Source organism: Camelus ferus, chromosome 3, assembly GCF_009834535.1.
Source record: "Camelus ferus isolate YT-003-E chromosome 3, BCGSAC_Cfer_1.0, whole genome shotgun sequence".
Lineage (NCBI taxonomy): Eukaryota > Metazoa > Chordata > Mammalia > Artiodactyla > Camelidae > Camelus > Camelus ferus.
Window position 1 is genome coordinate 74,596,592 of NC_045698.1, and position 16,473 is coordinate 74,613,064.

General features: G+C 31.6%; 1 protein-coding gene across 10 annotated transcripts in view; it reads left to right on the forward strand.

The window, feature by feature from the left end:
• FER (FER tyrosine kinase) overlaps positions 1 to 16,473 on the forward strand; it is a 367,832-nt gene that overhangs the window by 153,600 nt on the left and 197,759 nt on the right. For 9 of the 10 annotated variants that reach the window (XM_032476468.1, XM_032476472.1, XM_032476473.1 and 6 more), the window contains one exon: positions 8,694 to 8,897. In XM_032476468.1, coding sequence (XP_032332359.1) covers positions 8,694 to 8,897 — 204 coding nt within the window. The remainder of the gene's footprint in view (positions 1 to 8,693; positions 8,898 to 16,473) is intronic. The other variant, XR_004318629.1, reaches the window with a different exon arrangement.

Genomic DNA, 16,473 nt, shown 5'->3' on the forward strand with positions numbered 1-16,473 from the left:
GTTTTAAACACTTGGGAGCCAAGCTCATTATAAACTCACGGTTTCCTTTAGCTTTATTCTTAGAGGTAAAGGTAGGAGAGTAGAATTTAGAGCTTAAAAAGTTTAACTAGTCACAGAACAATAAGAAATCGATGATTGTGAGAATGGGGTGACATTTCCCATGTTTGTTTGTTTTTCTCCCCCATGACCTGGGATGTCTGAGAACCTTGTGCTCTCAAGACGGATGTCTAGGGGAGCACCAGTGGCTCTGAGACTTCATGTTACATACGTTACTTTGAAGCTCATAGTTATGAGAACTTCAGCTTTTGGCTGTGATTTGGTAAGTCAGGGCTAATCAGAAGATGAGAGAGCTTTTTTTTTTTTCCCCCTTTAAGACACACTGATTTACAGAGGAGAAATCCATTTTGCTCATTATGATGAAGTTGTATAGGAGTGGCTATCCTAAAATATGTTAGGTATAATATTGGTATACACTATAACTTTTTTTCATACCTGAAGATATTTACATGTTGTTTTCTCCACTTATAAGTGGTATTTACCTTATTCTTAAGTAAAATTACTATGTTGATAGTCATTGACATAGGTTAATGTTTGCTTTTTAACAGAGTGCTTTTACCCTAAATGAAGTGCTTTTCCTGCAAAGTGTATGCCTCATTCAAATATACATTTTTTTTATAAACTTACCAACATCCATAAAGCTATGAGATGCCCATTTCATCTAAGAAAATGTTCTCTCTCTAATTGAGATTTCTAGGGAATGCTCACTTCCTCTCCCTAGTCGATCACATTTTTGTCTTCGTGATTAAGACAGTCATTATCTCCATCAGTTAAGTGCCCTTTGGTATTTCCTGATTCGTTTAGAAATCTCATGAACCAAAAGGATTGAGACAGTCTGGCTTATGAAGCTATGCTACACTATGAATAAAGGTATAAAACTAGTTCTCTGAGGTGTTAGATATCCTATTTATTTGGAGAAGGAGGTTTTTCCTTAAACTATACAGGTAACTGAAGTCTTGAGTCTCAATTTGAATGTGAAGGTGAAGGTTTCAGTGTTAAGCATAATAATCTAAGATGAATAACATTTAGAGGCTACTTAATCATAATTTAAAATTTTTCTGACATAATATAGTATTTTTGGAGTGTTCTAATTTGGTAAAGGTAACATAGAAAAAGGAAATTTTTTAGTTACTAAAAATGACTTTTTATTCATAAAAAAAGTTAAAAAAAAAACCCTGCCAAAATGACATACATAAACACATTTAAATTATTTTATTGTGATATGCTTCATACAACGTTAAAGTCACCATTTAAAAGAGTACACACAGTGGTTTTAGCATATTCATTATGTTTTGCAACCATCATCACTATCTAATTTCAGAACATTTTAATCTCCCTCATAAAAAATTCCATTCCTCTTAGCAATTAGTCTCAATTCCCCCCTTTCTTAACTTTCTGGCAATCACTCATCCATTTTTGATCCCTGTGGATTTGCCTTTTCTGGATATTTCATATAACCAGAGTGATACAATATATGACATTTTGTGTCTAGTTTCTTTCACGTGGTATGCTGTTTCCAAGGTTCACCCGTGGTGTAGCATGTGACAGTCCTTCATTCCTTTTCATGACAGAATGGTGTTGCACTGTATGGATTTATCACAAATTGTTTATCCGTTCTTCAGCTGACGGACATTTGGGTTGTACCACCTTTGGGCTGTAATGAATAATGCTGCAATGAACATTCATATACAACTTTTTATGTAAACATATATTTTTTAATCTCTCAGTTATATACCTAGGAATTACTGGGTCATATGGTAATTCTATGTTTAAGTTTTTGAGGAACTGCCAAACTGTTGTCCACAATGGTTGCAACGTTTTACATTCTCACCAACAATGTATGCAATGTATGAGTGTTTCAATTTATCTGCAACCTCAACATTTTTTTCCCATTTTTAAAACATTATAGGCATCCTGTATGAAAGAAGTGGTATTTCATTGTAGTTTTATTTGTATTTGCCTGATGACTAATAACGTTAAGCATCTTTCAATGTGCTTATTGGCCACCTATGTATGTTCTTTGGAGATATGACTATTCATATGCTTTGCATACTTTTTAATTGGTGTTTTTTTCATTGTTGAGTTATAAAGGTTCTTAATATACTCTGGATACAATCCCCTTATCAGATACATAATTTGGAAAAAATTTTTCTTAGTTTGTGAATTTTTTTACTTTCCTGATAGTGTTCTGTGACATACAAAAGTTTTAATTTTGACAAAGTCCAGTATATCTATTTTTCTTTCCTTGCACATACTTTTGGTGTCATATCTGAAAAAAATCAGTGTCTAATGCAAGGTCATGAAAATTTTCATCTGTGTTTCCTTCTGAGAGTTTTATAGTTTTAGCTCTTACATATAGGTCTTTGATCTATTATGAGTTAACTTTTGTATATGATGTGAGGTAGATGTCTAAATTCATTCTTTTGTATGTAAACATATTTAACTTAAAATTAAAAAAAAGCAGGAACTATGAAATCACTTTCTTTACTCAAATAAACATACAAAAATTGGAAATATAAAACAATTTCAGATAAATTAAACAATTATTTGCAAGATATATAGGGAAAGGAATTAATCATAATAATATTCCCATTGGACTTGTCGTAGCTATTTATTTCAACATTTTTAACAGGCGAAATGTAGAACTATGGGTGAAGACAGTCTAATGTAACACTTCAGTCAGCAGTGTTGCTGGAAGGATGTGAGACAGTTAGCTCATAGATGAATTTGGCTTTAGCTGAGTTTTAGTATCTGATGGTAAATGTTTGCTATTTATTGTTAGGATCATTTTAATATGTTACATCAGCTAAGCATGTGCTCTTTTTTTCCACTGTACTGAAAGAGTTTAATAACGTATCATTAGTACCTCCAGGCACTGAGATCTACTCCATACTCAACATCTTCCCATACTTCAGAAAGTTATAAATTTGCATTGAGAACTGTTTCTCATAGATTTCTTCTGAAGTCAAGGCCAGGTGTATTAGACAGGATTCGTTGCAGAATTTGAAAGCCTACTGGCAATCGTAAGTGTGCATTTCCATTGAAAGTCTTTCAAACCACATTATATTTGATGAGATCTGTTCTAGTCATGTCAAGAATACTGCCCTCCCTCCAGAGGCATTGTTTTTCTTGCAGAACGTTTGTTATAAGGGCTGAGCAAACGGTTTGTTCCATCTTACAGCCATTTTTGAGTACTAGTTGTTCACAGATCAATGGAGTGCAGAACACCCTTATAATATAACAGTAGCACTTTTTGAAAAATGTTCTTTAAAACCAGAATAAAGCACATTTTGGTCCAGATAATTATTCTTCAGACATCAGAAGAATTATTAAAGTTATTCAACTTCTGTCTCCTTAAAATTAGTATTTTTCTATATTCTGTTGACATATAGATTACTTTAATTTTAGAATTACTTTGCACTTGAATTTAGAAAATACAAATATTAAAAAAGAAAGATGTGCTTCCATTATATATAATAATATAGTAGATAAGATTTACTTGTTCGCTTCTTTTTAAAAAATTAGCAAATTATAATTCAGCTATGTTTAAGTTGTACATCATTTCTAGTGTTGGTATTATAATGCTTGGTTTCCACTATTAGCATAGGAGAATGTCGTAATTTTCATTCATAATATAATAAACTGCTTATATTTTTTACTGTTCTCCTTCAAGTCTTACAAAGCAACCTTGTTCTTCCTGAAACAAGGCATGTTGTTAAATTCAGCTTAAATAGTATATATTTTAAACCTCAGTTGTCTTCTTTTGTTCTTAAGGTCTTTATTTATTTTATTCTTTGTTTTACTTACTTATTTATTTTCGCCCAGGCACTAAGATGTAGAAAAATGAGAAACAAGGGAAAATGCAAATTAAATTTCTTGAATAGTATCACTGCCATAAATACACTAAATTCTCCAATATAGTCAGTCATGTTTAAGAAAACTAAATGTTATTCTCAGAACTGCAGGTTTTGAATCACTAGTACTATTATACATAATTTTCAAGAAGAGCCTATCAGGATTTATTTTCTTTAATTTCACTTTGTAGGGAGTAAATCTATTTTATATGTTTGCTCAAATGCTTAATTAAAACAAATGACCCAAATCATGTCAGAGTGATACTACATTCTAGACAAGCGATCCTAACTTGAAGATAAATGTTTAAATTTACTGAGCTATGATTTCATACTGACTCACTGGAATAATCTGGTAATAGTTTTAGTTGAGATGTGTAATTTTAAATTAGCACTGAGTACCATTAATGGACTAAAACATGTTTTTATTGATACTGTGTCACATTTTATATGTAATATTATATGAGCTTAAGGAAAGGATATTTGATACTGAAAAAATAAAACTGAAAAAAAAACACAGTGAAATGATCGGATGAGAGAGGATGAGTGAAAGTCACAAGCACAATTAGAAAAAGTAAATGGATAAAAAGAATAAAGAATGATTACTAATAAAGAGAAGATGAGTAAGGGAATTAAAGAAGCAGGGTTAAAAAACCAGCAAAGTCAGGGGAAATCAGAAGGTGTTGGAGGAAGCACTCATGTTAGACCAAAAATGAATGACTTTAAAGAAAAAATATTTTGCTAGAGATAGTGTCTCCTATTAGAGATCCAATAAGGTGCACAAAAAGGCAATCAAGGAAATGAGAAATTGTAGAAGTAAGGTAATATTTGAGTTTGACCTACCTGTCTATTTTTTTAAATAAAGTTTTGGGAAGAATTGTGTAAGAATGAGAATCTCTGATTAGTATGTAATTATGCCTAGTCATTTTGATAGACCACAGTTATATTACTAGCTAAAGACTGAGCTAAATCAAATTCTCATAAAGTATAAACAATTATTAATTAAGACATTTGTGAATAAGACTTTTGTTGCTAGTTGCATAGTGGAAAGTGAACATTAGGTGAAGTATATTTATCATGAAAATAAGATACCAATGCATGAAAAAAATAGTGAATTCTACTTTACTGCTGAAAAATTAGAATTTGCAGATTTACAGATAGGCCATAGTGCCTGTTAAAGACAGAACTACTGCTCTAATTTATTTATATCCTGTTCGTCTAGCTTAAAGGAAAATGATTGTTAAGGTCAAATATCCAGAATATTCTTTATTTTTCATTATTTTCAGAATTAACTTATTCAATAAATTCAAAACATAATTGTTTAGAAATTTGGGGTAAAAAGTGACAGGAAGAACATTATTATTCACGCTTTCATTTTATGTTAAGCATTTGTTCAACTATCAAACTCTAAATGATATAAAATACATTTCCTACCTATGGCTACATTTCCCTTTCACTGAAAATAACTTTTACTACCGTCAGGCAGATTTCTATTCAATACACCAAAATTTCCCACCTTTTGCAAGTGTTTGGTGATTCTCTTATTTCTGATTGTATGACATTTGATTCTTAATTGTCTCCTAAAATTTCCCAGTGATATATAGCTTTAAAATTAAAGAGGTCTTATGGAATTTTTGAGCAATGTCTAAAATCCTGTAGGTAACTTGTAGTCACCCTAGTAGTATATTATTATACTAGATTTGAAATAATTCATCACTTAGATTATTAAACTAATAACTAAACTTGATAAAAATTTTTATGATTGTGTTAAAGTTTTATTTAGTTTGTTCAAGCTCATTGAGAGGTTTCCTTGTATATTTTTCATGCTGTTTTCTTTTATTTTTTAATGGTTTCTTATTTAGGTGCTTAATTTGAATAAAATCCAGAGTTTGATTTTTTTTTTTAAACTTCTGTCGTTGCCTCTCAAGAAGGAGCTCATCTTGTGTTCAAATGTTTGTGGTAAAAGCATACAAATCTTCATTATATACTTATGAATTAATTCAAGAATTAGCCTGAACTAAGTAAGAAACAAATAGCTTATTTTTAAGTCAAGAAAAAAAGTATTTCCGTTTTCTAGTACTGACTCCTCATTGTCTCTTCATTTAAACCAGTCTTTTAATTTCACTATCCCAGTATGTTTTGCTGGAATATTCTTTAGGAACAAGGCCCAGGGAAAATAACTAAACAGCTAGCCTAGTCAATCAGGAAAGCTTGTCTTATTATGTATAATTTAGTAACTGTTGGATTACTATACATTAAAAAAGGAGATTTCCCCTTTCCCATATCTTTGGCAAACATTTTAGATAACTTACTGACAAGGAAAAATCTTTCCCCACTGAGGCTTAGAAAGATGTGATACTTTAATTAAAAAACTTTATTTCATTTTTGATGTCGTTATGAAGGCTTTTGGGATGCTGGATTTTGTTGATACATCCTACATTCTTTTACTGTCAAGCTTGAAAAATTGTGTTGGACTTTAATTGAAATCATATTAATAAAAACATTCCTTCCGATGTTTCCAGGGAAGTCCCTGAAGGACCTGGTAGACCAAATAGGAGAAATGTACATCCTTTCCCTGTGTGTGTGTGCACACACACATACACACACACACACCCACAGTAAGTTCAGCCTACACTTCCTAACAGTATTGTCTAGGGGCTGGGGAACAAAAGATCCCTGAGCTTCCCTTCCTACCCAAAAGAAGCCAATATACCCAAAGAACTGGAGCGTAATCCCTATGAAATAGCATTGTAAGTTCCTTCCTATTCAATTCTTCTTCTTCTTCGTTTTTTAATAAACAAAGAAACAAACAAACTTAGATGTTTCAGGATGATTTTTTTCCCAAAGATATCCCTCACCTTCAGATCCTTAAAGTAATTTCTCAGTGTTAGCTGAGCTCTTGTGTTTCAAATGCCCTTTTGACTTAATGAATTCTCTAGGCTCTGCATTCTCTCAATTCTAAATAAATCAAAATTTGGGAGGATAGGTTGAATAGGACAAGAAATCAAGCACATGAACATCCTTGTTTATGATGCTTTTCTATTATGTAGACCTTTTTTGAGAGATAATGATAAAAACAAGTTCTTTGCACAGAGGTGACACTGAATTTCTTATTTTATTGATTTTTCCCCCTCTGGAAAAATATCAGTAAAACACTTTGCTATTGGCAAAACTTGGGAAATATCTCTATTATAGTAAAATTTTTAGTATTTACTGTATTGAAATGCACTGTGACAATTTTGGAAAAGAAATATTTAGTAATTTTGGCTATCTACTTTAATAATTATAAACTGTTGGTATCAGTATACAGAAGTTAATTTTGTGTGGATTATGCATTTGTTTTTAAAAGTATTACTTTTTTACCTCTTGTAGTTGTGGCTGGTTCTATTATATAATTCACTTTTTAAACCAATTTTAGGGAACACAGTTTAATTTTGGGGGAAATACTATACTTATAATTAGTACTGAAAGAAAAAAGGCTGATTTAACTTACAAAGTTTCCACGTACAATAACACCATGTATATATTTAAAGAATTAAAGATTATCCAAGTGGTAGAAGTAGAAACCAAACAATGGACTTTGGAGTCTATTTGGGATTTCTCAAGGTTTTTTTTTTTTAAATCAGTAGGATGGGTTTTTGAAACCTCCTCAAAGCTAGTTTTTATTTACCAGAAAAATACCGTATTTTTCCCTGTATAGAGTTCATAATATTATCCTGAAAAACTTTGTGTGTAGATATTTGCCTTTCATTTATTCTTAATTCTGATTTTTCCAGTTTGTAAATTACTTTCTCACCAGGTATTGTGCGTATTGTATTTTGAGAACGTTAAGAGTGAGTGCACATTACTGTACCTTCTCCATAAACTACTCTTACCATCTGGGGCAGTTTAGTTTCTGTGGATGATAACAATAAACAAATAGCTTTTTACTTGTAACCAGAAAATGTGGGATTTCATCTATCATTAATTAGAAACATTTCAAGGAGACATGGCCAGCTGTTACCTCTGCTATTTGTTATCAGCATTTGGCCTCCTAAAGGAACAGGCGATTTGCTTTTCTTGCTGCACTCATGACTTACATTCCTCCCTTGTTTTTGCCATATGTTTGTAATTGCGTGTGGTGGTTTTCAGTGATGCTGTTTTACCTAAGGCTTTATGTGCCATTGCCGTACAGGATCAGGACCAGCCGTGTGGCAGAGGTAATGGTTAAGGAAGTCAGAGGAATCAGTTTAAGAATGGGAGTTCACAGCAATAAGGCAGCATGAAATGAAGCCTTAGATAGTGCCCCGGGGGCCTATGACTTGGAAAGCCCACTGTCTATGTGATTAAGAGTTACTTTCATAAAAAGAAATAACTCAACTTTTAATTTAATTAAAAATGTAGTTGCTTTGTGATAAATTTCTCTGATAATGCTCCCTTTTCATCGTAATTCTCTGATTGAAAAAATTGAAATATATGGATTTATTTTATGATATGGTAAGACTGTAAATGCTAACTCTACATGCTAATACTGTGTTGTACCTATGTATGATAGACAGAAAAAAAGAAACAATAACCTTGAAGTATTGAAGGATATGTATTTGTGCTAAACTTCAGCACTAGTGTGCCAGGATGCATGTTCTTTAAAAGTTAGGAAAATTTCAGATTCATCATATAACTTCTAATTGATCAGTTAAAGGGAGGAACATATATAAGAAGTGTTTATAATTGCTATGAGTTTTACCGGAAAAGAATTGCTATTTTTTCTAATTTAGTTTTTTTTTTTTTTTTCAATATTTGCTCAAGTTCTGTGATTCGATCCCCATAATTGAGAAGCCTCTGGCAGAACAGGACTGGTACCATGGTGCAATTCCCAGAATAGAAGCGCAAGATCTGTTAAAACAACAAGGAGACTTCTTGGTGCGAGAGAGTCATGGGAAACCTGGTGAATATGTCCTTTCTGTATTTTCTGATGGACAAAGGAGACACTTTATCATACAATTTGTTAATGTACGTTTCCAATTTAGTTTATATGCATATTTTGATGTAGTTCATTGTGGTAGAATTGTAATACAATAATAAATAGTTTGTGATAAATGAATGTAACACAAAGTTTAGGACTTAATTTTTTTTTTCTGAATTCCTTAGATACAGTGCACCAAAATTCATTAAAATGTTAATCTTTTTAAGGAAATACATATTTTAAAATGTAAGTTAAAAATAATCATTACAAATTTACATTAAATTTAAATGCATAAATATTTAAAATATTTTAAGTTAAATTTGAACATTAAAGATACTTTAAATTAAAAATAAAAAGAAATAATGTGATTATCATAAATTTTTCTGGAGAAACTTAATTATGAATTTTATGCTCTTGAAGCTGGCCCTTGAAATTGCATTCAAAAATGTTACCATGAGAGATTTTTAAAATATTCTATTAAATAGTAATAATAACATTTTTTAATAAATGGGAAAGTGATGGTTGAATTGGTTTTATGATACATTGAGGATTAAGGTTTATTCCCCTCTTTTTGTATGAGCTATTATTTGTTAGCATTAATGAACAATACATAGGAATTGAGAAACAATTTTTAAAAATGATTTATTCACATTGCTTGTTCTAATACTGATTTATTTATCGAATTTTATTTAAGTATTGCCAAACTACTTCTTATTATCTGTTACATTCTTCATCAAGAAGAGATGAGTGATCTCAAAATTTTAACTTTACCCACTGAGAAATTTTTAATATTTTTTAGCATATGAAGGAATTGAGGCCTCTTTTTGTCATTTTTTAACCCATCATTTCAAATGGAATGCATTTTCAAGTTGGCTGTCTATAGGATTGAAGCTTATTTCCAGGCACTATACTGATACTAATTACATTACAAGAAGATTGAACCATTATCATTAGATGAACTTCATAGGGTTTTAGGAACATATATGTTCAAGTTCATACATAGTTCACATACATATAAGTTCATCTAATGATAATATGTATTACATATTGTATTATCTATTATGTAGATATAATTCTGAGATGAGATTCACATATCATAAAAGTAACCATTTAAAAGTGGCATGTAGTATAATCACATCTAGGAGTTATATTTAAGTGAAAATAGATACCATTCAGTTAGGTTAAGGGGAATAAGTCCTTTAAAGTATATATTATAATTTTTATACGGTTTGTTAATTTTGCATTGTATTCAGACCTCAACTTGATAATTATGGTTGCCTACTCTCATACATCCAAGCTACTGTTTCTAATAGTATGTCATTCCATATTTCCCTGGCAAACTCTTTTATAATTTGTATGTGCCTTTAAGTTATGGATGTAGATGATCTTATTACAACCTGTGACCATGTTGGCAACATTTATAAAATGGTATGAGAATTGTAGAAAGATCGTAGGTAAGGTATGAACTAACTACAATTTACATGAGTGTTTCCTTCTACTTCTAAGCTCTGAAAGTTACCATTTTGATATACGTCATATATTAGACTGAAATATTTCACTTATTACCTCTTGTAGTTTAAAATATAACCATAGGAATTTAAATTGGTATTTTTAGAAACAAAAAGGAAAGGGTTCACTTGCAAATTATCACTTATCTTTAATATTGCCATTTTGTTTTAAGTGACTAAAGTGAACAGCATAATATATTTTAAAAATTAGACATTGTTAAAAGGTCACCTTTAAAGATTTTATTCAGCTTCCTCTGTCATTGAAATTTTCCAATGATCTCGATTAAAGAAGAGAGCTGTAAGTGCTTCAGGTATTACACTGCTTAATTTTATTTAGTTCGCCCTAACTATATAATGGTGAGTTCTTCAATCAGTTGAAAATAAGAGTTTTAAGGTGATATTGCATGTTTGGAGAATTTTTAATTCTTTTTCTTTTTGTGGAGATGAATCTTAGATGAGCTAAAATTATCCCATTTCATTTCTCATATACCTGTTGCCCGGAAGGGGTCAATAAATGGGGGAATTTATTATCAGATATTTAATGATTGCCTATTATATTCCAATGTGAGAATTTATAATCCAGTAGTAGATTATAAAAACTGTACATAAATGAGGGGACAGGTGTCCTAAGAAAGGAAGATATAAAGAAATAAGGGATTTTAGAGAATGGAAAAAATGTTAAATAGTGAATCAATGGAAATGAGGTTTTAGTCCCAGATCTGCACTTTACAAGCTCTGTTGTTTGGGAAGTCATGAGGGTAATGGCCAATACAGTGATTGTGAGAATCAGACAGAGCAGTGAATACATTATTTGTAACACGTAAAGTGCTATGCAGATAGTTAAGCATTTTTACTGTTGTTTGATGACTTGATTTGAGAAAACCTACAAATGTACTCTGCAAGAAATATCAATGTAATTGGAAAAGTTAATTTAAAATATTTTTTTGGTTCCTATTTATTGGGATTTATTGGTGAAATTTAAATAGTAATAAAGTGTTTTAGAATTTATATATTTAGGTTTGAGGTATCCATTGATCACAGTTATTTTTAGCAACATTGCCTCTGTCAGCGAGAGTCTAGTTTGCCAGTTATTTTGAAGCTTTGTTTCTATGTGCATCTCACAGATTTTTTTTTAACATGGTGTAAAACTGCACGCAGTGAACATTATGACTGATCAACATAAACGCAGACACTTTCAGTTTTTTCAGTACTCCAGAAGAGAATATCTCTCTGTTGTTTTAGCTAATTCAAGCAAAAAGAGTTGTACTTTTTACTGGACATTAATTATATTGATTTCATAAAGCCAGATATATTAAGCCTATCTAAGTATCTGAATCTTAGTGTAATTTTAATGTTCTTTACTCTAACCTGTTTATGGTGCTTGATAAAAAGCCATAGTCAGAGTTTGTACCTAAAACTGTTTATTTTGTGTCATAAATGTTGATAGATTTTTTAGAGATTCCAATAGTATTGTTCCATTTGATTAGTTAATATATAATCAAATCCTTGCTTTTGTATATGATAAACAAGAATACACGTGATAAAACAAAGGTACTCCAAAAAGAACTTTTTATGCCATTACTAATAGGAAAGTACCAATTCCTATTTCTCTATTTATCTGGCACATGTTTGCTAAAAACACACTAATGCAGAGTATCGTGTTATGCAGAGTAGGGAGGTGAAACTGAAAATGGTGGCCTTCTCAGTGAGCTTGAAACCAGGTAGATGAGACATTAACAGACTTCATGAACAGAGTTAGAATTAGGGATGATTGAGCCAGAAATTTGAGTTAATATCTGGTGATGAATTTAAAAATAACAACATAAATGTTTAAAAATAAAACTTGAGGAAAAATCCTCTATGTAATAGCATATCATTTTTAATTTTTTTATTCATCCATTCATTCATTCATTCAGGAAATACTAAATGAACAAGTACTCTATAAGGCCCAGGGATAACAGGCCAATAAAACAAAAATTACACAAAAGTGGAGTTTGTGAATAATTACTATGTGAAATTGGGTAGCTCAGTGTATTAAATCATCAGTTCATTCAACAGATAGTTATTGGATGTCTATCATGTGCTAAGTTCCACTTTGAGCTGACGGATATAGTCTCTGAATGTACCAGACAGGTTTACTTTGTTTTATTGCCACCATCTTTAGGCTCGTTGAACTACCTTTTACATTCATACTGTGGGTCTTAAGGAAGATTAAGTGAAAATAAATAGAGACCCAAAACTTGTTTGGATGACAGTTAATTCCAGGTTTGTGGCCTTATTCTTGTACGCTTAAGATCATTTTAACTGTTCTGCTCCAGCCATCCAAGGATTCAAGAGAAGGCAATGAATACCTTCATGTCAAAATGAAACCATCATAAGATAACATTTTCTGTGCCCTGACACACAGTTAGGGACTTAGGAGACTTCCTTCTTAACAATAAACAAAACCATTTCAAAACCTTATTAATTTCCAGGAAATTCTAATTTAGTGAGTACTTTTAAGGCCGCTAGATATAATGATGGAGCTTATAGTCACAGTCATTCACAAATCATACACACAATATACTGCAGTTAAGTGCTGTAAAGATCCACAGTGCTGTAAAAGCTTTTAACTGTGAAACTTAAGGAAGGTTTAAGTGTGAGACAATAACTGAAGAATGAATACAGTTAAGTAGGAGAAGCCATATCAGAATCTTATTAATATTATTCTTCAGATACCCCAACAATTCTGACTGTGTGCTGGTTTAATTAGTTATATAACTATTCAGTGTGCCCTTTTTATTTGAGAAAGCTAATGTTTATGTTTAATAGTTTCATTTTCATGTGTTACCCCAAAAAGGGGTGAATTAGCTTTTTGTTTTTATTCCGCTTACTTAGCCTCTTTCAGAAATGATTTTTCTTTTTTTCCTAAGCGTATTTATCCTCAATTTTTGTTTAGGAGATCTACTCAGGCATATTATTTCAAATTACATATTTATTGAATCCCCTTCTCATTTTTGTGTGTTTATTCTGTTCTGTCTGACTTCCTTGCATAATAATAGCCCTCTGGAAATACGTGTAGCAACAAAATCTGATTCTGCTTCTTACATGTTTTTCATTTATATGCCTGATTGATTCTTCAGTAGCACAGTGATAGGTCTGGAAGAGATTCTAGATATAGTAAATGTTTAAAAAACAAAAGTAATGCCCACTCATAATAAGAATTCAGAAATATGTATCATGGAATGTGTGTTTCACAGTAACACCCCCTTAAGGGCTCAGTGTTTATTCTTTGAAATTTTTAGAATATATTCTAATTTTAATTGGAATGTATCTATATAGTTTTTATTTTACAAAAATTGAATTGTGCATTTTAAATTTATACTTCTTTTTTTTCTTTTTTACTTTTTTTTCAGGGGGAGGTAATTAGATTTATATATGTATTTTAATGGAGGTACTGGGAATTGAACCCAGAACCTCAGGCATGCTGAGAATGCACTTTACCACTGAGCTATACCCTCCCCCTTTGCTCCTTATTTTTTAATGACATATTGCATGATATTTAACATGTAATGCAAATGACAATCAACAAATGATCTTTATAGGAATTTGTAGAAATGTATTCTATGCTATTATTTTTTATTGCTTCTTCTGGAATTAACCTAAGAGATCATTAGTAGCTCCAAAGAGAAGTCTCATATTTAAAAGTTAACCTGAATTCTCTGTCGTATTATTGTTAAAACCATGTAGAAGAACTTAAAAAAGAATCCATGTATATGTGAATCCAGCCTCAAGTCATCTGAACTATAAGAAATTTACACAGATCTGTACAAGGTCAAATATAATATTCAGAATTTTGAGTGTATCAAGAAACAAGTCCTCAATAGCCTTGGTGAATGTAATATTCTTGTTTTTTAATTGAAGTATAATTGACTTACAATATTATATTTGTTTCAGATGTACATCAAAGTGATTAGATATTTTTATACACTGCAAAATGATCATCGCAATACATCTAGTTACCATACAAAGTTATTACAGTTTTATGACTATATTCCCTATGCTGTATATTACATCCTTGTGACATTTATTTTATGACTAGAAATTCATACCTCTTAATCTCTGTTACCTATTTCTTTCTCCCCTCCCCCCTCCCCTCTGTCAGCCACCAGCTTGTTCTCTGTATCTGTAAGTCTGTTTCTATTTTGTTATGTTTTTTGTTTTGTTTTTTAGATTCCTCATATGGTATTTGTCTTGCTGTGACTTATTTCACTTAACATAATACTCTCTAGGTCCATCTGCGTTGTCAGAAATGGCAAGATTTCATTCTCTTTATGGCTGAGTAATATTCCTGTGTGTGTGTGTGTGTGTGTGTGTGTTTGTGTAGACACACACATATCCTCTTTATCCATTCCCCTACTGATGGACTCTTAGGTTGCTTCCATATCTTGGCTTTTGTAAATAATGCTGCATTAAACATAGGGGTGCCTATATCTTTTCTAATTAGTGTTTTTGTTTTCTTCAGAATAATACTGAAAAGTGAAATTGTCAGATCATATGGTCGTTCTGTTTTTAATTTTTTGAGGAAACTCCATACTGTCTTCCATAGTGGCTGTAGCAGTTTACATCTTCACCAGTAGTGCATGAGGGTTCCATATATGTACTATTCTTGACTTTTTAGTTGCTTATATGAACTGTATAAGCAAACCAGTCTCAGCATCATTTTTAGATTCAATACTTTATCTTCATCTTTAAGAAAGTGAGTTAATTGGTTTTGCACATGACTTAAAAAAATATAATTGCTTGGAATCGGTTCCTTTTTTTGGTCCAGGAAGGAAATACTGCTGCTTGTACCACTCACTGTATTAGTCGATGGTGATTACTGTGTCAATGACAGAAAACTATCTTTAGATTCAAAACTAGATATGTTTCTAAATTAAGAAAGGGATGCTGAAAATTCCCCATTATTTTATTCCCTACTTGTCTAGTTGTAGGAAACATATTAGAAATTTATGTAAGACATTATGACACTAGAGGCTGATTTGAAATTTCATTCTGTGTGAACTCCATCTCATTGCTTACTTTTTATTAAACATTGTGCCGGGGGTTTCTTGAGTGTGTGAACTTTCCAGTATTCATTTCTATGTTGAGTTGTCCTCCTTGTCCCTTTAACTTTACAGTTGTTTTATATGCACTGCATTTCATTGATTCACATGTGTTTATTTATCCACAATATATGCCAGGCACTGTTTTTCACCATGGGGATACTCTGATGAACAAAACAAATGTAAAAATTTATCACCTTGTGAACTTACATTCTAGAAGAGGAGACAGGCAATAAAAAAGATAAATAAGTAAAATATATATATATATATATTTTTTTGTTTTGTTTTTGTTTTTTCTTTAACGTTTTTTATTGATTTATAATAATTCTACAATGTTGTGTCAAATTCCAGTGTTCAGCACAATTTTTCAGTTATACATGAACATATATATTCATTGTCACATTTTTTTCTCTGTGAGCTACCATAAGATTTTGTGTATATTTCCCTGTGCTATACAGTATAATCTTGTTTATCTATTCTACAATTTTGAAATCCCAGTCTATCCCTTCCCACTCTCTGCCCCCTTGGCAACCACAAGTTTGTATTCTATGCCTGTGAGTCTATTTCTGTTTTGTATTTATGCTTTGTTTTTTTGTTTGTTTGTTTTTGTTTTTGTTTTTTAGATTCCACATATGAGCGATCTCATATGGCATTTTTCTTTCTCTTTCTGGCTTACTTCACTTAGAATGACATTCTCCAGGAGCATCCATGTTGCTGCAAATGGCGTTATGTTGTTGGTTTTTATGGCTGAGTAGTATTCCATTGTATAAATATACCACATCTTCTTTATCCAGTCACCTATTGATGGACATTTAGGCTGTTTCCATGTCTTGGCTATTGTAAATAGTGCTACCATGAACATTGGGGTGCAGGTGTCATCCTGAAGTAGGGTTCCTTCTGGTTACAAGCCCAGGAGTGGGATTCCTGGGTCATATGGTAAGTCTATTCCTAGTCTTTTGAGGAATCTCCACACTGTTTTCCACAGTGGCTGCAACAAACTGCATTCCCACCAACAGTGTAGGAGGGTTCCC